General features: G+C 42.8%; 1 protein-coding gene across 16 annotated transcripts in view; it reads left to right on the top strand.

Annotated features, from left to right (window-relative positions):
* The window catches only part of LOC125463094 (membrane-associated guanylate kinase, WW and PDZ domain-containing protein 2), a 545,354-nt gene that overhangs the window by 362,574 nt on the left and 158,845 nt on the right, over positions 1–23,935 (top strand). For all 16 annotated transcript variants that reach the window (XR_009447220.1, XM_059654599.1, XM_059654586.1 and 13 more), the window contains one exon: positions 18,950–19,213. Coding sequence is in view for 15 of the 16 variants with exons in the window: in XM_059654599.1 (XP_059510582.1) it covers positions 18,950–19,213 (264 nt within the window). In the remaining variant the exon portion in view is untranslated. The remainder of the gene's footprint in view (positions 1–18,949; positions 19,214–23,935) is intronic.

Raw genomic sequence — 23,935 nt, 5'->3', positions numbered from 1 at the left:
TCCATCTCTGGTGACCGCCTCGAAACTGATATCTATTTCAAGCCTGCTAACTCCCACAGCTACCTAGACTACACCTCCTCTCACCCACCTTCCTGCAAGAATGCGATCCCCTACTCCCAGTTCCTCCGTGTCCGCTATATCTGCTCCCAAGATGAGGTGTTCCACTCCCGACCATCCCAGATGTCCTCATATTTCAAGGACTGCAACAATCCCCCTCCCCAGCTCAGTGGTCGAAAATGCCCTCGACCACATCACCTGCGTTTCCCGCGCCTCAGCCATCACACCCCCTCCCCACAATAAAAACAAGGACAGAATTCCCCTTGTCCTCAAGTGTCACCTCATCAATGCCCAGATTCAACACATCATTCTCCGCCACTTCTGCCACCTGCAATCTGACCCCACTACCAAGGATATATTTTCCTCCTCACCCTTATCTACCTTCCAGAGGGACCACTCTCTCCATGACTCCCTTGTCCGCTCCACTCCCCACTAGCCCCACCACCCCGGCACCTTCCCCTGCAGTGGCAGGAGGTGCTACACCTGTCCCTACACCTCCCCCCTCACCTCCATACCAGGCCCCAATGAAACCTTCCACATTAAACAGATGTTCACCTGCACATCTGCTAATGTGTTACTTTGTATCCACTGTTCCCGATATGGCTTCCTCTACATCGGGGAAACCAAGTAAGAGGCTTGGAGACCGCTTTGTGGAACACCTACTCTCAGTGTGCCACAAATGACAACACCTCCCAGTCGTGAACCACTTCACCTCCCCCTCCCACTCTCTGGATGACATGCTCATCCTGGGCATGCCCCAGTGTCTCAACTATGCCACCTGGAAACTGGAGGAACAGCACCTCATACTCTGCCTTGGAAGTCTACAACCCAATGGCCTCAATGTGGACTTCACAAGCTTCAAAACCTCCCCACCCCTGACTGCATCCCAAGACCAGCAACCCCCTCCACCCCCACATCATTGACCTGTCCACCTTCTCTCCCACCTATCTGCTCCACGATCTACCTGCTATCACCGCCCACCCCTCTCTCTTTATTTCAGAGCCTCCTTCCCCTCCCCCATTTTGAAGAAGGGTCCCAACCCAAAATATCAGCTTTACTGCTCCACTGATGCTGCCTGGCCAGCTGTGTTCCTCTAGCTCCGCACTGCGTTATCTACATTTTTAGAGAGGCCCAGTTCATCTCTAAATGACTAAAATGACCTTACCAGCTCAGCAGCCTAGGGGTTATATTCAGGCCATTTGTTGATCATGACATTTTTAAGCTGATGTGGCTGATCGTCATCTGAATTGGTTTGCTGGATCTCCAATGCTTGGCCAAAATGTATGAAACTGGTGTAGCAGTGTGGAATCTTTGATGTTGCAGATCAGGGACGTATCATTTTCTGGATCTAATAATATGTAAATATATGCCTGCTGGCAATTTGATAGTAGCTGATACATTTTGTTTCCATGATATAAAAACATTCAGTTGTCCATCCCAAGGTCCTGTGTTCATATTTACGATGGATAATGCCAATGCATGCAACATTGGAGGCATAGCAAACAGCTTATCTTATGTGGGCTGCACCACATTGTGCCAGTTTCTCAAGTGCATTTCATCTAAGATGCATAAAGAGATGATATTTGCAAAGGCACCAGTGTCAATTCTGGACATAGCATATGTTGACCATTTGTGTTATGGTAAGGTAACAGTCAAGTTGCCAAACGAGACAACAGGCTACTCTCTCAATATAAAGAGATGACTTGTAATCTTTTAATCTGAAGGCCTCCAGACCTTAAGTGAGGAGAGACCTTAAGAAAGAGAGCCTTTGTGGTAGTCTCAGCCAGTGTAGGAATTATACCCATACTGTTGGCATCACTCTGCATCACAAACCAGCCATCCAGCTAATTGAGATAAACTGTCACTTGGATGGCGTCAAAGACTTCTGCCTTTTAATGGTGTCCATATGGTGTGTCAAATTGACAATGTGCACTGTCTGTCTGGGGGTCTGCCAACTGGAATGTCATGGCTACCTCCTTGACTTTGTTGATATGATTGCATAAAATGGACAAAACTTTAGAATTTGCTTGGGAATTGATTTTTTTGGCTGACTGTTGCTGTTGAAGATCATTTGTTTTCGACTTTGTGTTACTCTGGCCAATTAAACTCATAGCACAATTTAGCGTAATGTTCACTAGTGGCACATAACTTGCATAAGTCACAAAATGATGTATAGTGGCTTGGTCGGCGAGACATATCACACCTCATAAGAAATTAGAATACTTCACAAAGCTCAATGGCTGCAATAGTTGATCCAGAGTCAAGATACCTGTTAGATATTGCTGGTTCTTCACAACTGAGTTGAAACTGCACCTTTCCTCCAGTAGATTGTCGGTGGCAAACACCCTGAACCCTTTCACGTGTGCACCCCTGAAATATCTAATGAGTCCAGAGTCAGTGACCAGCAGCTGAAGGTCCTCACCAAGCTACCCTCAGCAAAATCACGTTCTGCACCCGTGCACTGACACCGGCCAGTGACTGTGTAATGATTCCACATTGCTGCTGCCAGCATGACACAAATCCAAGCCCGTAAATCCAAAAATTGTCTCAAGCTGCAATTTAGTCCCCTAAAATCTGAAAGATTATGATCATCATTGGGAATAATAGACTATTTCATTCTTGTTAACCCTCATTGCCTCAGGCAAGAAGAGGCTTGACTGTCTGTTGTTCTTTATCAGTTATCTGCTGATTCATGAAATAAATATGGATTATTTCTTTGAACAGCTGATGATCTGATAGAAAGGTCAGCATGGGAACAAAGAAGAGATCTAAAATGATAAACAGTCAGAAGTTAAGGATCATGTTTAGAGATTGGACAGACATATTCAGCAAACTGATACCCAATTCGCCTTTCCTGTGCTTAGTGTAGAATAGATGGTATCTTGAGCAGGTCATACAATAAACTAAATTAAAGGAATTATAAGTAAATTGTGGTTTCAATTGGAACAAGTGTTGAGGACCTTGGACAATGTATAGGAAGATGGTGAAAGAACAGGTGTTACATCTCCTGCATTTCCAGGAAAGGTGATTCGGGAAGGGAAAGGGTAACTAGGATGATTGAAAAATGGATTAAGATATCACAGATGTAACATTCCCTTTGGAATGCTGTATCAGAAAGGCAATGGAAGATATATTTGATGGTTAGAGGTGCAGCACAAAAGGTTAATACACAGGGTAAGATCACACTGGGTAAGAGGTAATTTATTAGATTGAATAAAGGATTGGCTAATCAACAGAAAGCAGACAATTGGGGTAAATTGGATATTTTCTATTTGGCAAGATGTAACTCGTGGGGAGACACAGGGTACAGTTCTCAGGCCCCAACTATTTACAGCCTAGATTAATGACTTCGATGTGGTGATACAAAGTACATTAGCCAGATTTGCAGATGACACTAAAATAGGTGGCAAAGTAAGTTACAATGAAGAAACAAAATATTTATGAATAGATATGGGTAGGTTAGATGAATGGGCCAAAGGTTGGCAGATAAAATTTAACTGGATAAGTGTGAGGTTATCCATTTTGGTTCAAAGAATAGAAAGGAAACTTATTGTCTAAATGAGCGGAATCTTCAGACTGCTTTATTGCAGAGGAACCTAAAAGAACCAGTGTGCAGGTAAAGCAGGTAATAAGGAAGACAAATTAAACTTTGGAATTTATCGCTAAAGGAATAAAGTATAAAATTAGAGAAATGTTGCTGCCGCTGTAGAGGGCATTAACAAGACAGCACCCAATGTATTGTATACAATTATGGTCCCCTTATTTGAGGAGGGATGTAGTTGCATTCGAGGTAGTTAAAAGAAGACTCACTCAATTGATTCCAGAGATGAAGTATTTGTTTAAGAGAGATTTAGCAGTTTAGGACTATACTTTCTAGAATTTAGAGGAAATCTAATTGAGCAAAATGATAGAGTAGACATAGAAAGGATGTTTCCTCATGTGGGGCAATCTAGAATGAGAGATCCTAGTTTTAGGGTAAGGGGTAGTAGATTTAAAATAAAGTATGAAGCAAAATTACTTGTCTCAAAGGTTCATGTATCTGTGGAATTCACTACCCGAAAGTGTGGCGAATGCCAGGACATTTGAGTAAATTTAAGAAGGGCATAATTAGTAATGGATTGAAGGATAATGATCTTATTAAGTGGCAGCACAGGTTTGAGGGGCTGAATTACCTATTCCTGCACTTAGTTCTTAGGTACCAATGATTGTGGAGTGAGGTTATGCTCAGATCACCAAGCATTTCTGGTTGAGCAGCAGCGTGAGCAGGAGCCTGTTGGGAAGTCGGTGAGTCACTGTTTTTGAATCTATAAAGAGCTTACATCGTGAATAGGCGGAGGTACACTGAGCAGGAGCGGACACAGGACTGGTGAGTGAGCGAGGTAATATATTTGTGTGGTTGCGTTATCCGAAACACTACCCAGGTAGTGACTCCCACCCATCCTCCTCCTCTAACCAAAAAAAAGGTTCTGTGTGCCTGGTAAGGTAACAAGTTTATTTTTTATTCTTTATTTTTTAACAGTCTTGGGAATTTAGAATAATGGGAACGAAGGTCAGGGCAGTTGAATGTTCCTCCTGCAGAATGTGGGAGATAAGGGTCACCACTAGTGTCCCTGCTGACTACATCTGCAGGAAGTGCACCCAACTCCAGCTCCTTGAAAACCGCATTATGGAACTGGAACTGGAGCTGGATGAACTTCAGATCATTTGGGAGGCAGAGGGGGTTATTGAGAGGAGTTACAGGGAGGTAGTCACACCTCAGGTTCAAGAAAAAGGCAGATGGGTTACGGTCAGGGGACAGAAAGGGAGCCAGCAGGTAGTGCAGGGATCCTCTGTGGCCATTCCCCTCAACAATAAGTATACCGTTTTGGATACTGTTTGGGGGGACGACTTACCAGGGGAAGGCAGTGGGGCACAGGCCTCTGGCACAGAGTCTGTCCCTGCTGCACATAAGGGAAGGGGAAAGAGGAGCAGAGCAGTAGTCATTGGGGACTCCATAATTAGGGGGACAGATAGGAGGTTCTGTGGGGATGAGAGAGACTCACGGCTGATGTGTTGCCTCCCAGGTGCCAGGGTACGTGATGTTTCTGATCGTGTTTTTGGGATCCTTAAGGGGGAGGGGGAGCAGCCCCAAGTCCTGGTCCACATTGGCACCAACGACATAGGTAGGAAGAGAGATGGGGATTTAAGGCAGAAATTCAGGGAGCTAGGATGGAAAGCTGAGAGCTAGGACGAACAGAGTTGTTGTCTCTGGTTTCTTGCCCGTTCCACGTGCTAGTGAAGCGAGGAACAGGGAGAGAGAGGAGTTGAAAACGTGGCTACAGGGATGGTGCAGGAGGGAGGGTTTTGGATTCTTGGATAATTGGGGCTGTTTCTGGTGTAGGTGGGACCTCTACAAGCAAGATGGTCTTCACCTGAACCAGAGGGCTACCGATATCCTGGGGGGGAAATTTGCTAAGGCTATTCGGGTGGGTTTAAACTAATTCAGCAGGGGGGTGGGAACCAAAATTGTAGTTTGAGTATAGAAAAGGTTGAGATTTGGGAGGTCCGAAATGAAGTTTCAGGGGCGCAAGATGGCACCGGCAAGCAAGAAGTTGGTTTGAAGTGTGACTACTTCAATGCCAGGAGCATCCAGAATAAGGTGGGTAAACTTGCAGCATGGGTTGGTACCTGAGATTTCGATGTTGTGGCCATTTCGGAGACATGGATAGAGCAGGGACAGGAATAGTTGTTGCAGGTTCCGGGATCTAGATGTTTCAGTAAGAACAGAGAAGATGGGAAAAGGGGGGGAGGTGTGGCCTTGTTGGTCAAGGACAGTATTACAGTTGCAGAAAGGATGTTTGGGGACTCATCAACTGAGGTAGTATGCACTGAGGTTAGAAACAGGAAAGGAAATGTCACCCTGTTGGGAGTTTTCTATAGGCCTCCCAATAGTTCCAGAGATGTAGAGGAAAGGATAGCAAAGATGATTCTCGATAGGAGTGAGAGAGACAGGGTAGTTGTCATGGGGGACTTCAACTTTCCAAATATTGACTGGGAGCACTATAGTTCGAGTACTATGGATTGGTCAGTTTTTGTCCAGTGTGTGCAGGAGGGCTTCCTGACACAGTATGTAGATAGGCCAACAAGGGGCGAAGCCATGTTAGATTTGGTACTGGGTAATGAGCCCGGCCAGGTGTTAGATTTGGAAGTAGGTGAGCACTTTGGTGATAGCGATCACAATTCTGTTATGTTTACTTTAGTGATGGAAAGGGATGGATGTATACCACTGGGCAAGAGTTAAAGCTGGGGGAAAGGCAATTACGATGAGATTAGGCAAGATTTAGGGAGCATAGGATGGGGAAGGAAACTGCAGGGGATGGGCACATTAGAAATGTGGAGCTTACTCAAGGAAAAGCTCCTGAGTGTCCTAGATAAGTATGTACGAAGGAAGTGGAATCTCTGGTCAAGAGGAAGAAGAAGGCTTATGTTAGGATGCTACGTGAAGGCTCAGTTAGGGTGCTTGAGGGCTACGAGGTAGCCAGGAAAGACCTAAAGAGAGAGCTCAGAAGAGCCAGGAGGAGACATGAGAAGTTGTTGGCGGATAGGATCAGGGTAAACCCTAAGGCTTTCTTATAGGTATTTAAGGAATAAAAGAATGACCAAAGTAAGATTAGGACCAATCAAGGATAGTAGTGGCAAGTTGTGTGTGGAGTCAGAGGAGATAGGGGAAGCGCTAAATGAATATTTTTCAACAGTATTCGCTCTAGAAAACGACAATGTTGTCAAGGAGAATACTGAGATACAGGCTACTAGATTAGGTGGGATTGAGGTTCACAAGGAAGAGGTATTAGGAATCCTACAGAGGGTGAAGATAGATGAGTCCCCTGGGCCGGATGGGATTTATCCTGGGATCCTTTGGGAAGGCAGGGAGGAGATTGCCAAGCCTTTGGCATTGATCTTTAACTCGTCATTGTCTACAGGAATAGTGCCAGATGACTAGAGGATAGCAAATGTGGTTGCCCTGTTCAAGAAGGGGAGTAGAGACAACCCTGGTAATTATAGACCAGTGAGCCTTACTTCAGTTGTTGGTAAAGTCTTGGAAAAGGTTATAAGAGATAGGATTTACAATCATTTAGAAAAGAATAAATTGATTAGGGATAGTCAGCACGGTTTTGTGAAGGGATGGTCGTGCCTCACAAACCTTATTGAGAAGGTGACCAAACAGGTAGATGAGAGTAAACCGGTTGATGTGATGTATATGGATTTCAGCAAGGCGTTCAATAAGGTTCCCCACAGTAGGCAATTGTACAAAATGCGGAGGAATGGAATTGTGGGAGATATAGCAGTTTGGATCGGAAATTGGCTTGCTGAAAGAAGACAGAGGGTGGTAGTTGATGGGAAATGTTCATCCTGGAGACCAGTTACTAGTGATGTACCGCAAGGATCGGTGTTGGGTCCACTGCTGTTTGTCATTTTCATAAATGACCTGGATGAGGGCGTAGAAGGATGGGTTAGTAAATTTGCAGACGACACTAAGGTTGGTGGAGTTGTGGATAGTGACGAAGGAAGCTGTAGGTTGCAGAGAGACATAGATAAGCTGCAGAGCTGGGCTGAGAGGTGGCAAATGGAATTTAATGCAGACAAGTGTGAGGTGATGCACTTTGGTAGGAGTAACCGGAAGACAAAGCCCTGGGCTAGTGGTAAGATTCTTAGTAGTGTAGATGAGCAGAGAGATCTCGGTGTCCATGTACACAGATCCTTGAAAGTTGCCACCCAGGTTGACAGGGCTGTTTAGAAGGCTTACAGCGTTTTAGCTTTTATTAATAGAGGGATCGAGTTCCAGAACCAAGAGGTTATGGTGAAGCTGTACAAAACTCTGGTGCGGCCGCTCTTGGAGTATTGCATATAGTTCTGGTCACCGCATTATAAGAAGGATGTGGAAGCTTTGGAAAGGGTGCAGAGGAGATTTACTAGGATGTTGCCTGGTATGGAGGGAAGGTCTTATGAGGAAAGGCTGAGGGACTTGAGGCTGTTTTCATTAGAGAGAAGAAGGTTGAGAGGTGACTTAACTGAAACATATAAAATAATCAGAGGGTTAGATAGGGTGGATAGGGAGAGTCTTTTTCCTAGGATGGTGATGGCGAGCACGAGGTGGCATAGCTTTAAATTGAGGGGTGAAAGATATAGGACAGATGTCAGAGGTAGTTTCTTTACTCAGAGAGTAGTAAGGGAATGGAACGCTTTGCCTGCAACGGTAGTAGATTCGCCAACTTTAGGTACATTTAAGTCGTCATTGGATAAGCATATGGACGTACATGGAATAGTGTAGGTTAGATGGGCTTGAGTTCGGTATGACAGGTCGGCACAACATCGAGGGCCAAAGGGCCTGTACTGTGCTGTAATGTTCTATGTTCTATGTTTTATTAGATATTGAAGCAGAGTTACTAGGCTGAATGGCTAATTTGTCTGTATGTTTTCATGATGGTGTTGTAATGGGACTGACAGAATAGTTGAAGATGTTCTATTGAACGTGGAGGTGAGGACATGCCCTATCTGAACACACACACACACACACACACACACACACACACACACACACACACACACACACACACACACACACACACACACACACACACACACACACACACACACACACACACACACACGCGCGCGTCTGAGGACGGGCCACCGGACCTGAAACATCAATTCTGTTTTTCCCTTCACAGATACTGCCAGATCTGCTGAGCTTTTCCAGCAACTTCATTTTTGTTCCTAATTTACATCATCCGCAGTTCTTCTGTGTTTTTATTGTCAAATATTCCAGTTTGGAACAATTGAAGACCCTTGTATGTAAAGAAAAAGGTAGCTAACTTAGGCAACAAATAAGCTCTCGTTGGCATCAAAGCTCTCAAATATATCCAAAAACTTACAATTAAGATATGGAAAGCTCTAAAAAACACCCTAGCAAAACAAAGCTCTCAAGAATTCAGTAGAAGAAATTATTAAACCTCTTAAAGGCATCAACTAAGATTGAATACAATTTGCAAAGCAGACATTGAAGAAGGCAGAAAGAAAAGGCATAGCAAAAGAATGGCAGGTAAGATCTGAATATATTAATCTTTTCAGTTCAGTTGTAAAAATATCCAAATGGCACAAAAGCTACAAAACCATAGCCTGCAAGCAATAGGTATACAAAATATAAATTCAACAGAATCAATAGAGTTGATAGCCAGAGACTATTTCCCAGGGCAGAAATGGCTAGCACGAGGGGTCATAGTTTTAAGCTGGTTGGTGGAAAGTATCGAGGGGATGTCAGAGGCAGGTTCTTTACGCAGAGAGTTGTGAGAGCATGGAATGCGTTGCCAGCAGCAGTTGTGGAAGCAAGGTCATTGGGGTCATTTAAGAGACTGCTGGACATGTATATGGTCACAGAAATTTGAGGGTGCATACATGAGGATCAATGGTCGGCAGAACATTGTGGGCTGAAGGGCCTGTTCTGTGCTGTACTGTTCTATGTTCTATGTTCTATGTTCTAACATACTGGAAAAATAATGATAACCCCAAAAAATGGTGCAGATTAGAAATCAGTGAGAATGTTAAAAGTTATTTGAGCATGTATTTCCATCAGTTCAGAAATAGCTGCATGCCCTCCAGTTACGTGACCAAAATTGATGTGCTGCACGGTGGGTGGCCTTCTTGGATTTGTGCAGCAGCTGTTGATACTGCTGTTGAGCTTTGATTCATTTATCAGGCATGCATCGTTTTTTTCTTTGTGGTGCTATGTAAAAATCCTATAAAGGTTGCACATGTTATTACTTGGTCAATTGATGAGAGGTTATAGTTCATCTTTGTATATAAGAAAATCGAAATGTTTTTGAAGGATTTTGGCTGCATTCTATGTTGACTAAGACAATTATGGAAAAGTAGGTAGAATGCAGAGACTAGGTATCTATAAAACGCAAGTTTTCATTTGATGGGCACCTTATTGTAATTTTGTATAGGTTATTTCCATAGGCTGTTGAAAGTGTGTCAGTTGCCTTGCCCTACATTTGGTGCGTTTTAGCTTTCCTGACTCTGAGATGCAAAACTGAGTTTGTCCTAGCTATAGGTCTTCCTCCGGAATATTCTCCATACAATATACATGCATGTTTTTGTATGGCTACCTACTGATAAATGCACTCGTAGTTACCAATTTGAAAAGCTCCATGGGTAAAGGCTGCTTTCAGCCACTGCAGTAGCCATGACTTGCCCAGGTGGTCCCTATGGAAGAGTGTGTGTAGCCGGTGTCTCAGCACAAGTTGTGGTTTCTGCACATCACCAAGGCTTGCCAGCTGGTCTAGTGCTACAAAATTTCTAGCAGATATTTAGCATTTTTATGCTTATGGTTCTATATGGTAAGAATTACACTTGAGTATGTGACAGTGCTGACGGCTGGAGATGCATGTGACCGCATTAAGGTAATTCTAACGTTGTGTCAACAAGAATATAGTATCGATTACTTATTCCGTGAATTATGCTGATATCAATATCCTTTCCCACTCCAACTCATTGCTCTCATCTTGTGTTGGTGGCCTTTGTGTGTGTGTTTTCTATTACACGTGAGGGATGTCACCCAGTACACACCAATGATGGCTGTTTTCTTCAGAATAATTGTCCTGATGGGCAGTTTATGGCCTGCCTTCAGTGCAAACATTGTCTTACAGAACAGCAGCAATTTTGTATAGAAGTCATGTATTTGCTGAGTAATAACTACTGCGAAAGCAGACAACAGAAATATTATTCTTTGACAGCCTTGAGGAAACCCAAGGCTGTAGAAACCAGTCAACTGCCACATATCACCATTTAAAACTTGCACTTCACACCACATGGCAAGCTGATATTGAAGTGGCATTGGAAAAGGTGCAAAAGGCAGCAACATAATCATCAACCTGGATGCCTTTGCAATTCCTCCAGCCACTGCTGGATCAAGAATTCTCCATACTGTCTCCAGCAAGAAGCTTAGGAGTAACAGGCATGCCTTCATCCACAGTTGTTGCTTCCTGTTGGTGTGACCGTGTCCTTTGAGAGGAGAATGCTGTCAGTGATTGCTTGACAAGATGTTTGAATCATGTCTGCCATGACTGAGAAGTCGCAACAATGTACATCTGCAAGATGTGGGTGTGAGACTTGCAGTTTTACTAAGTACAGGTGAAATGGAGAAGGGTGTTTTTTAAAGCACAGATCCTGATTGCTCAAGTTTCCTGTTGAATGCCTGATAAGCAGTGTGTGAAATTAGTAGTGCATTGCATAAAATGTGGCATTTGAAGATGTATTCAGTGACCTTAACTACACATGCGAGGTCATTGAACTTGCGCCATAAAAATTCAAAAGCTTAAATTGTTGGTTACTGATGGCATGGCCACAAATAGTGGAGAGGTTAAAATTAGGATTGCTTGAGAAAGTAGAATTAGAGAATTGCAGATACGTTGTACAGTTGTAGAACTGCAAAAGATTGCAGAAGCTAGAGAGACAAAACATGGAGAACTTTATAACAAGGATGTCAAGTTTAAAATCAAGGCAATATTTAACTGGTAGACAGTATAGGTCAAGGAACATGGGGGTCATGAACAAACTGGATGTGCTCTGAATTAGGACACAGCCAACAGAGCTTTAGAACTATTAAATTTATGGAGGATATAAAGTGTGAAGCTTTACGTGAATGCATTATAATAGTCAGATCTAGAAGGAACAAAGGCATTCGTTCTGGAGAAAGATCACTGGACTCTGAACTGTTAATTCTGTTTGCTGTTCAAAGTTGCTGCCGAACTTGCTGAGTTTCTCCAGCAGTTTTCGTTTTAGGAACAAAGGCATGTATGAGCTGATGTCTGGGCAGAGTATGAAATGTGGTGAAATCCTCTAATTATTTTTTGTTCTGGGCAAGCAAATTTTCAGAGCACCTTCAATGGAAGACGTTACTAGGTCATGACTGTCAATTCTGTTCGTTAATAGAAAGGGGCTTATAGGTCACTGATATGGAATTCAAAGGCGAAAGATTGATGCCAAAGATCAGTTTGTATGTGAAGGAGATAGGGACATTCTGAGGTGATTTTTAGCCAAACTGCAGTGAAAGCAACTGAGCCAAGTGAGTTCTATGTAGATAGAGAATTTAATTAAGAAAGTTAAGTTGGGTAGCTCTGTTTTGTTGGTACTCTGGGAAGATCTAGGAGAAACAGAAGCAAACTCCACGCAGAAAGTAGCTGTTGAACTATCTACTGAGAAGATAACAGAACCTAACTGATTCACTTTGGTTGGAAATGAGTGAGAAGTTGTCGGATACCTCTGAGCTGTTAGAAGCCATGTTGAGTTCTAGGAGTTATCAGGCATCTAAATGTTGTAGACAAGGCGCAGGGAAAATCTTGGAGGTTGTGTTGGCTCACAAGGAGTTGAGTGACACTAACAGGTCAGTACAGCTGAAAGTCGGGTTGAAAACTCGGTAAGCACTATTTGCCTTTGTTTAAAATAAAATTTATTTGTTCATGGGATATTGATGATATGGGTTAGGATAGCATTTATTGCCCATCTCTAATTGCCCAAAGGGCAGTTAATTATCAGTGACGTTGCTATAGGTCAAGAAGAGTTCAGGCCGGGTGAAGACAGTAGATTTTATTCCCTGAAAGACAGTGAACCAGTTAGGTTTTTCACAACCATTGGCAGTGATTATGTGGATGCCATTAGACCAGCTTCTTATTCCAACATTTTTTAAAAAAGAATGAAAATTAAAATTTGAAGTTAATTTCCAAATTGAAATCAAACCACCCTGGATTAGGCCTAACTTGGTGGCGCTAATTGTTAGCAAAAGTTGCAGTTGTTCCAGTGACGAAGTATGGAGTGTAGTTTCTCCAAGTCGAGGGGAACATTAGACTCAGGAAAGGAGCGTGTTCGACTGGAATGGAAACAGTGTTGGGGAGGGTTGGGAGTTGTTAAGGCTAAATTTGCAAAACATAAAGATTCTAATCCCTTCTGAAATTTAATTACATTTTCTTGACTCACTGTATTGTTGGTATCTGAGGGAGTTGCTGAGAAATCTGAGATTTGTCTTGATTGAATTTGCTACTTTTATGTACATTGTCAGATGTTTAATGTCAATATAGTACTCCTATTTACCATGTTAATTTTAGATGTTGGAAATAAGTTGTACATGCACCACTGTTCTAACTTGTATAATAAGATATTGTTAATTGTTCAAAACCAGGGAATCTTGTGACTCTCATCATGGAAATTAAGTCTCATCTATTGTATACTTTAAAAACAAAGGTTACTGATTCCAAGGTGGAGGTGGTGTTGTATTGTTAACACCACTGAAACAGTAATCCAGAATTCTTAAGATAAAGTATAAATTCAACATGGCAGATGAGTTCAATAAAAATCTGGAATGTGATAAAAAGCTAGCCTAATAATGATCATTTATCGCGAGTCAATAGTTCTACAACCCCACCGGGTTATCTGATGTTCTTGAGGGAAGGAAATCTGCCCTCTTTATCTGGTCTGGCCTTCACATTGATTCCAAACCCACAACAATGTTGACTCTTAATTGCCCTTGGGCAAATAGAAATGGGCAATAATTGCTGACCCTAACCAGCAATGCTCTCATACTGCAAATGAATTTAAAAAGCTGATTTTAACTTTGACATTATTGCATTACGATATCAAAAAACTATTTTAAAATGTCAGATCCAATTAACATGTCGATGAAACAAAACCACCTGAGTAACAGTAGACAGTAGAATGCAATAGCATTCTTGATTCTGGTTATTGCTGAGATAACCTCTTTCCTTTATTGACACATCATTTGAGTACATTTGAGATACAATCTTAAGATCAGACAGATGGAAACAAATGAAGACTTGTTTGGTTATGATGATCAGTGCCGAAAACTATAGTTTCTTAGCGTGTAATAATTCAGGAAGCCTCAGTTATTTAAGGTTTTAGAATAGATTTGGAGCTCAGGTTGTGGATGGTGTGGTTGGTTCATTGTTTTTCCGCAGACATTTCATTACCCTGCTGTGTAACATCATCAGTGCAGCCTCAGATGAAGCGCCAGAGATAATGGGAACTGCAGATGCTGGAGATTCCAAGATAATAAAATGTGAGGCTGGATGAACACAGCAGGCCAAGCAGCATCTCAGGAGCACAAAAGCTGACGTTTCGGGCCTAGACCCTTCATCAGAGAGGGGGATGGGGGGAGGGAACTGGAATAAATAGGGAGAGAGGGGGAGGCGGACCGAAGATGGAGAGTAAAGAAGATAGGTGGAGAGGGTGTAGGTGGGGAGGTAGGGAGGGGATAGGTCAGTCCAGGGAAGACGGACAGGTCAAGGAGGTGGGATGAGGTTAGTAGGTAGCTGGGGGTGCGGCTTGGGGTGGGAGGAAGGGATGGGTGAGAGGAAGAACCGGTTAGGGAGGCAGAGACAGGTTGGACTGGTTTTGGGATGCAGTGGGTGGGGGGGAAGAGCTGGGCTGGTTGTGTGGTGCAGTGGGGGGAGGGGATGAACTGGGCTGGTTTAGGGATGCAGTGGGGGAAGGGGAGATTTTGAAACTGGTGAAGTCCACATTGATACCATATGGCTGCAGGGTTCCCAGGCGGAATATGAGTTGCTGTTCCTGCAACCTTCGGGTGGCATCATTGTGGCAGTGCAGGAGGCCCATGATGGACATGTCATCAAGACAATGGGAGGGGGAGTGGAAATGGTTTGCGACTGGGAGGTGCAGTTGTTTGTTGCGAACTGAGCGGAGGTGTTCTGCAAAGCGGTCCCCAAGCCTCCGCTTGGCTCATCCCACCTCCTTGACCTGTCCGTCTTCCCTGGACTGACCTATCCCCTCCCTACCTCCCCACCTACACCCTCTCCACCTATCTTCTTTACTCTCCATCTTCGGTCCGCCTCCCCCTCTCTCCCTATTTATTCCAGTTCCCTCCCCCCATCCCCCTCTCTGATGAAGGGTCTAGGCCCGAAACGTCAGCTTTTGTGCTCCTGAGATGCTGCTTGGCCTGCTGTGTTCATCCAGCCTCACATTTTATTATCTCAGATGAAGCGCCGTTGTGTTTTCCCACGTGTTACCTAAACTCTAGAGTCCATTGAGCTGGATTATCTAATTTCTGGTTTTCCTTCACAGTGGAGTGTACATGGGGTCAAGCCCCCCAAATGCAATCTGGCCAGGATTTCAACCAGTAGTGATCTGTCTCTAGAAGTTTCCAGGTTTTAGTCTTTCTGAAGTGTTGTTCTTCGAAGCTCTGATGAAGTGGATTTCTGGTGTTCAATTCCTAGACAAATTTTCATCCTTTGGTCTATATGTGCGATTATTGATGATTTTTTAAAAATCCTTTCATCCGAGTCTGCAGCTGGCTTCCTTATCAAAAGTTAATTTCCTTGCTTCTTCTTATATATGACATTGTTTGAAGACACAGCTGTCCTGTGATTAACTCCTTAAATTCTTCAGCAAGGCAATCTGTTATCCTCGTGGCATTAAGCATCCAGTTTATCAAGCAGGTGTCAAAACAGTTTTGTCTGTGTAGCCTCCACACCCAGACATGGTTAATTGCTTTCAATTCCTGTATAAGTCTGTCCTTGTCTTTTAATAGTTTATTTCAGGCAGAGTTATTACTGATTCTTTCCATGCATAACAATTTGTCTTTGTTGATTCATTCAATCCACGAACAGTTATTAAAGTTTTGAAGTCTGTAATATCATAGTCCCACCTCTCTGTTCAACAGCTACTACTCATGGCATACAAAGGCTAGACCCAGCCCAGAACAGGCATTTCTGCCAACCTATCCTGGGTCTGCTTTATTTTATTTTCTAATCAGCCTGTTCAGAGACATTATTAAACATCTCTGGAGCAGGTGGGATTGAACCTAGGTTTCCTGGACCACAGGTGGGGACACTGCATGACAAGAACAGCCCCGTACTTTTCTGTTTATGGAACATGCCCTTTTTCTAGTGATCAATGGTGCCATCCCTGGATCTGTTTCCTTTTCTTTTTCAATATGCATAAAAGTTACCACATACAACTGAACAACTTTCTCACTGCCAAATCATTTTTAACAATTAACCACTATCAGTAATCATCCAGGCAACCTATTATATGCCAATGCGCCGGGTCTGCTTTTTTTTTGAATGTTCATACCCAGACATGCTATCTCACAAAACTAAGTAACATTTCCCAACCCAACATCACCATGAATGTTGTTGCTTTATTTTTTTTAACTACTGACCACCACCAGTAATTGCCTGTACAATCAATTACACACTTACAAGCAAAACCCTTTGTAAGTAATGCAAACCATCTAAGTTAAAGGGAGGTAGGCAGGGAGGGAAGGGGTTAAATCAAGATGGAGCTGGAGAAAGAAATAAAGCACTGTATCCCAGCGGTGTCCACCTCTCTCTAGAGGCATCAAGAGTATTGATGGATTAAATTAGATTAGTTTCCCTACAGTGTGGAAACAGGCCCTTCGGCCCAACAAGTATACACTGCCCTTTGGACCATCCCATCCAGACCTATCCCCCTATAGCCCATACACCCCGGAACGCTACGGGCAATTTAACATGGCCAATCCACCTAGCCTGCACATCTTTGGACTGTGGGAGGAAACCGGACCACCCGGAGACAACCCATGCAGACATGGGGAGAATGTGCAAACTCTGCACACTGGCGCTGTGCAGCTGCAATGCTAACCACTGAGCCACCATGCCGTGGAGTCCGTGTGCTCCCACTCCAAGGAGGCCAGGGCATGCTGAGCCTGTTTTTTTTCTCTCTCTCACAGTTGAGCGACTTTTCCACCAGCAAATCACGGTGACTTTCTTCTTCTGAGTTTTATTTTAAAGTACTAACTACCTATGGGAAAAATACTCATGTAGCCAATTCAATATTTATGTGCAAATCCCAAAAATGTCAATGCAAGCTGTCGGAAGTGAAGGGGACGTAGGGAAAGAGAAAAGGGATTAAATAAAAATGGAGTTGGGGAGGAGATAAAGTGCTTTATTTCCTGCGGTGCTGGGTGTCTGATTTGTTACTTTTATATACAGAAGTGACTTTTTTTGTTTTAATTATTCACCACCACCAGGAAGGGGGGAGCAAGAGCAGAAATTGCTGGAAAACCTCAGGAGGTCTTCCAACATCTGTGAAGAGAAAGTACAATTAATGCTTTGGATCTAGTGACCCTTGTTCAGAACTGGTTGTATTTAGAAAAAGGTTGATATATATGCTAAAGAATGGGTGAGGGGAGAAGGAGGGAGCAAATGATAGGTGGAGATGGAGTCCAGAGAGAGAGAGAGGGAGAGAGAAAGAAACAGTCGGGCAGACAAAGGAATGGGTAAATGTTACCCTGGGAGAAGGAACAGCTGCTTATTGGGACCGTTAGTGACTGACAAGGAGTTGATATTTCCACAAGAGGGTCCATTAGAGGTCTACATTTTTGTAACATTTTTATTTAGCATATTTTTCTAAACAACCTATCCAGAGATGTTATCACACACCTCTGGAGCACGTGGGACTTGAGCCCGATTCTCCTGGCCCAGTGGTAAGGACACTACCACTATATCAATAAAGCCCAAATAGGGATCTGCTTTATTCTGTTTTCTTTTGTATCCAGAAGTGTTAGCATGCATAATTGTAGTAACAAGTGGTGGGGTGACTTTAATTTCTTAAATTGCAAGCTTCTGATTTAAAATATGCTACCATCATGTGTCCCCAAAGTATTGAATGAAAGTATCAGAAGGAAAATAAGGATTTTTTAAAATGGAATAATAATTCCACACAGTACAATTAAAGTGAAGGGTATCAGAAATGCTATCTTTACTTGTAGATGGGGAGTTAAGACAGGTTCTCATCTACTAATCAGGATAAAAGATCCTGAAGTACCAATCCTGTTTCTTATTTCTCAGATACTTATTCTACAACTAACGACAGTAAATAGATTTTCAGGTCATTTATCTGTGCCACTTGGTGAAGTTTGTCTACATAACAGCAGTGATAAGGATTGAAATGTAATTAATTATGTGCCAACCCTTGCACCATTTTGTGGACTTGAAAAGTGGTGCCTAAAAGCAAATCCTTCCTTTCTAACCAAAACCGGGAGAAGTGAAAATTGTAGCATATATTGAATCAGGTTTGTGGATCATTGGACCTTGCACGAAATAGTGCTCTAAAGTATTCCATTTGTCAATATAAATTTCTGTAAGAGCAAGGAAGCGAAAGCTTATTATGTAAATGAAAATTGATGAAAAAACTCAGCAGGTCTGGCAGCAGAAGATCTGTGTAGAGTAACCAGAGTTAACTGAAAGAAATGAGCAGAAAGTTTTTCTCCATAGATGCTGTCAGACCTGCTGAGTTTTTCCTGCAATTTGTTTTGTTTTTGCTTTCAAGCATCAGCAATTCTTTTGGTTTTATGTTTTAATGGAACTGTCATACATTATGTAAGTAGAATGAAGCCTGGAGTTTAATGTAAGTGCCAAGCTAAATAAGATCCCAGTGACCATTAAATGTGTGCAAGGCAAGTTGGTCAATTGCCGACAGACCCTCTCCAACTTTTACACTAAGCATAACATTCAACCTTCTGCTAACATACTAAAATCACTGAGGAGTTAGGCAATATTGTTAATCTCAAAATTTGAATAACAGTAGATCTGTGATTTTGTTATGAGTAATTTATTCTTAACAGGACCGATATGGAAAAATAACAAACCTTTTCATGTGAGAAATGTGCAGTGTTTAATTAATTTTCATTAGTCTAATGCAAGTGTCACTATGAAACAAGATTATTGTTGTAATCTCGCTCCCCTAATATTTCTAATTTTTGACGGTCTTATGTAACAGGTATATGACATTTCTACATACATCTTTTAAATTAACTAGCAAGGAACTTACTGTTGTCTTGCAGACAATTACTATGGCACTCCAAAACCTCCAGCAGAACCAACACCACTTCTGCAAAATGTAACGGATCAAATTCTGCCTGGTGCTAGACCCAGTGCTGAGGGAAAAAGGAAAAGAAATAAATCAGTAAGTAACATGGAAAAAGCTGGAACTTCACCACCAGAAGAGGAGGAGGAGGAGGAAGAAGAAGAAGAGGAGGAGGAGGAGGAGGAGGAGGAGGAGGAGGAGAGACCTGTTATCAATGGAAATGGAGTCCCAGTACAACCAGGTCAGTGTAAAAATGGAAGGACACGTTTGTTATCCACCACTTTTAAATGGGGTGAGTGTTAAGACTTCTGGGGACTCCAAGATAATGGGAGATTGTTTCCTTTGAATACTGTTCATGAAACTTGCATTTGTCATAGGCTTTCCAATGGTGTTCTACAACACACTGTTGTCAGCAGAGCGACGAAATGGTGTGGTGTCTTCCGAAGGAGTCTGGAACCTATGTAAATAGAGCTAATACTTGTGTGCCCTCTTAACCAATCAAATTGCAGATAGACTCAGTTTTCAATTTAATAACGACAAAGTCTGAATCAAGAAGTGAAATTTTGAATCGTGAATTCATCCCAAATTAACAACAGAAAGGGGAGTAAAAAGAGGAAAAAGGAGTGACTTGAGAGGGAGAGATAAAATAGAAAAAAGTAATAGAAATTTATTTTTCAGACTTTTAATCTCCATAAATAGCAGGAAGGATTATAAAACAGTTTGAAGGATTGAGACTCTATTATTTGCAGTTTCAATGAGTTAGTTTATGACTTAGCATGACATTAAAAGTGTGCATAGATATGAGTGGCTTGGCTTAACATTTTGAAACCTGCTTAATCCAGGAGTCCATTATCATTGCAGGAATTTACGATCATTGAATGCATTTGAAATAGGACCCCGATGGTGAGATACCATTACAGCTTCTAGTATAACCGCATGTCTAAGACAACACTTCTGGCTTTTCACCTTTGGTTATGAAAATAGATTCACTAGAAACTGTTAACTGATATGCACATTAAAGATGTGCAATTAGTCTCAACTTTATTTTCACAACAAAACATGACCTATGAGATGAAGACCCACGTGTTAAAAACAGTTTAATTAATTTTAATCAAGTTGACTTTATGTTACCGAATACAAGGTTCATTTCAGAGTTAGAAATGGTAAAACTACGTTTGCCTTGATTCTCAACAGGAAGAAATTTATCTCAAAAATCTGAACACTTCCATAGCTTTTAGTAGTTTCCAGTTCTGTTTTCACTATTATGTCAGATTGATTTCTGAGAACAAGTAATGTTTGAGACTGAGGAACAAGCCTGGATTTGCTGTTAACAGGATACTTAACCTAACTTTTTGACACTTTTTTATTTCATGATTTTAAAGCTAGAACACTATAAATGCACAGACAGTAATTTCTATGGATTATAACCGTTGTCCTGAAGGCAGCAGAATTTTAGACATTATGGAAGAGTATCAGTTTTACGAGGTACTTCTTCACGAATTGGTAAAAACTCAAGGGGAATAGACATTTTTGACAGATAACGCATTCAATAATTTCTTGGTGTATCAGTCCTCAAGCCAACGTCATTTGTGTGTAGAAAAATTCACAGTATAATCAGAATTGCTAACATTTTCCTCCACAGTTTACCTGCAGACATGTTTGTTGACAAATTTCCCATTAAAAAGTTCCCAAGTGGGAAATACTTCTTAAATTACTTGACTGAGATAATGTTTTTCAACCTGATACTCCACTTACTTATTCTACCTGGAATCATAATTTACTTCATGGCTTACTCTTTCAATATATGTAATGAAGGATCCTGAAAGATGGTTGGAACAAATTTCTTCTGAATCCACCTAGATGTATTTAGTAAAGAAATATCAGAAACTTTCGGGAAGAGAGCCTCGTCCTTCCAATTTTCTGTCCTTTTTTCAATCCTCCATTGTAAAACTGAATTGATGCAATGGCTGAAACAGTCTTCAGTAAGTACTTCCTCAACAGGGTCATTGAAGTGATAATGGTGCATCAGCAGCTACTTCTCAATTGTTTTGCTCAAAATGAAATGTCCAGCATTGTTAGTCGCAAGACAAGTTGTTTTTTTGTTGTTGTGCGGTTGCTACTGTAAGAACATGATGTAATTTGGCAGTCTAATCATGCCATAGCTTAGTGAAATAATGCGTAAAGTTTTGTATATGATATCAAACCCCAAATTCCCAACAATTTGAGCTGTCATAGACAACAACACTGAACAGAGAACAATGGATATGAAAATCTTGAGGGGAGGATGCCCAATCTGGCACTTGTTTTAATATAACTTCAAATCAATCACTCAAAGCTATGTAGGATCTGGGGAGTGGGTTATTATTTGAATGCTCAAACAAAATATTCATTTAAGAATGGATAGCAATGAATAATTGTAGCATTGTTCTCAAATGGTCTGCAATAATATTTCACTGTGTTTACTCCAATTTCTTCTCATAATGCCTTCATTACATTATAAGTATAGCAAAAAGAAATGGCTCATTGTAATTTGATCAGTTTAAGATCAGATGATCCACAGGATGCTATCTCAGTAAAAGCAAAGAATATTGCTAGCCAGGACCAGCCCAGTTTATGAGGCTTACAAACTTCCAGTTTACTTTCAGGAGGGTTATACAGTTTGAATCTGTTACATCCAACAAAGCTTCTAATGAGTGCAAGCTGTGGATTGGTAGTTTGAACCCTTGTCAGTTAGCAGCACATAATAGGCTTCTGAAACGTTTCATTGATGAAATAGCCAAGTTATAGAGGCCCATACAGTGTGGAAGCAGGTCATTCAGCCCATCAAACTAGACCAAATCTCCAAAGAGCATCCCACCCGGACCCACCTCCTACCCTATCCCTGTAATCCTGCATTTCCCATGGTTCAACTACCTAGCCTGCACATCTTTGGACCATGGGAGGAAATTGGAGCACTTGGAGGAAACCCACGCAGACATGGGGAGAATATACAAACTGAAACAGTTGCCCAAATGGAATTACGCCTGGGTCCCTGGCTCTGTGAGGCATCAGTGCTAACCACTGAGCCACCATGCTGCCCCAAAAAATTCAAGTAAAAATTTAAAGGAGGTCTAAAACAAAAACAGTGAAGATTAGTAACTAAATAGGGGAAAATTAAGTATGTAAAAATTTGATTATGTCATTCAGTTCCTTAAGCCTGTTCTGCTGTTCAGTTAGATCATGGTTGACGTTGTTTAACTCCATTTATCCAATTTTAACCTGAATCCCAGGACACTCTTTACACAACAAAATGTTATTGTCAGCATTCACAACTTTTTTGGGAAGAAAATTTCACATTGTTTACTTGGTGCTTAGTGAAGCCACTGACAAGGTTCCACATAGTAGATTAATTAGTAAAGTTAGATCACATGGGATTCAGGTTGAGCTTGCCAATTGGATGCAAAGTTGGCTAAAAGACAGGAGACAGCGTGATGGTGGAGGAGATAATGGGAACTGCAGATGCTGGAGATTCCAAGATAATAAAATGTGAGGCTGGATGAACACAGCAGGCCAAGCAGCATCTCAGGAGCACAAAAGCTGACGTTTCGGGCCTAGACACTTCATCATAGAGGGGGATGGGGGGAGGGAACTGGAATAAATAGGGAGAGAGGGGGAGGCGGACCGAAGATGGAGAGTAAAGAAGATAGGTGGAGAGGGTGTAGGTGGGGAGGTAGGGAGGGGATAGGTCAGTCCAGGGAAGACGGACAGGTCAAGGAGGTGGGATGAGGTTAGTAGGTAGCTGGGGGTGCGGCTTGGGGTGGGAGGAAGGGATGGGTGAGAGGAAGAACCGGTTAGGGAGGCAGAGACAGGTTGGACTGGTTTTGGGATGCAGTGGGTGGGGGGGAAGAGCTGGGCTGGTTGTGTGGTGCAGTGGGGGGAGGGGATGCACTGGGCTGGTTTAGGGATGCAGTAGGGGAAGGGAAGATTTTGAAACTGGTGAAGTCCACATTGATACCATATGGCTGCAGGGTTCCCAGGCGGAATATGAGTTGCTGTTCCTGCAACCTTCGGGTGGCATCATTGTGGCAGTGCAGGAGGCCCATGATGGACATGTCATCAAGAGAATGGGAGGGGGAGTGGAAATGGTTTGCGACTGGGAGGTGCAGTTGTTTGCTGCGAACTGAGCGGAGGTGTTCTGCAAAGCGGTCCCCAAGCCTCCGCTTGGTTTCCCCAATGTAGAGGAAGCCGCACCGGGTACAGTGGATGCAGTATACCACATTGGCAGATGTGCAGGTGAACCTCTGCTTAATGTGGAATGTCATCTTGGGGCCTGGGATGGGGGTGAGGGAGGAGGTGTGGGGACAAGTGTAGCATTTCCTGCGGTTGCAGGGGAAGGTGCCGGGTGTGGTGGGTTGGAGGGCAGTGTGGAGCGAACAAGGGAGTCACGGAGAGAGTGGTCTCTCCGGAAAGCAGACAGGGGAGGGCATGGAAAAATGTCTTGGGTGGTGGGGTCGGATTGTAAATGGCGGAAGTGTCGGAGGATAATGCGTTGTATCCGGAGGTTGGTAGGGTGGTGTGTGAGAACGAGGGGGATCCTCTTGGGGCAGTTGTGGCGGGGGCGGGGTGTGAGGGATGTGTCGCGGGAAATGCGGGAGACGCGGTCAAGGGCGTTCTCAATCACCGTGGGGGGAAAGTTGCGGTCCTTAAAGAACTTGGACATCTGGGATGTGCGGGAGTGGAATGTCTTATCGTGGGAGCAGATGCGGCGGAGGCGGAGGAATTGGGAATAGGCGATGGAATTTTTGCAGGAGGGTGGGTGGGAGGAGGTGTATTCTAGGTAGCTGTGGGAGTCGGTGGGCTTGAAATGGACATCAGTTACAAGCTGGGTGCCTGAGATGGAGACTGAGAGGTCCAGGAAGGTGAGGGATGTGCTGGAGATGGCCCAGGTGAACTGAAGGTTGGGGTGGAAGGTGTTGGTGAAGTG

Source organism: Stegostoma tigrinum, chromosome 25, assembly GCF_030684315.1.
Source record: "Stegostoma tigrinum isolate sSteTig4 chromosome 25, sSteTig4.hap1, whole genome shotgun sequence".
NCBI lineage: Eukaryota > Metazoa > Chordata > Chondrichthyes > Orectolobiformes > Stegostomatidae > Stegostoma > Stegostoma tigrinum.
This window is presented reverse-complemented; position numbering and strand designations above follow the sequence as displayed.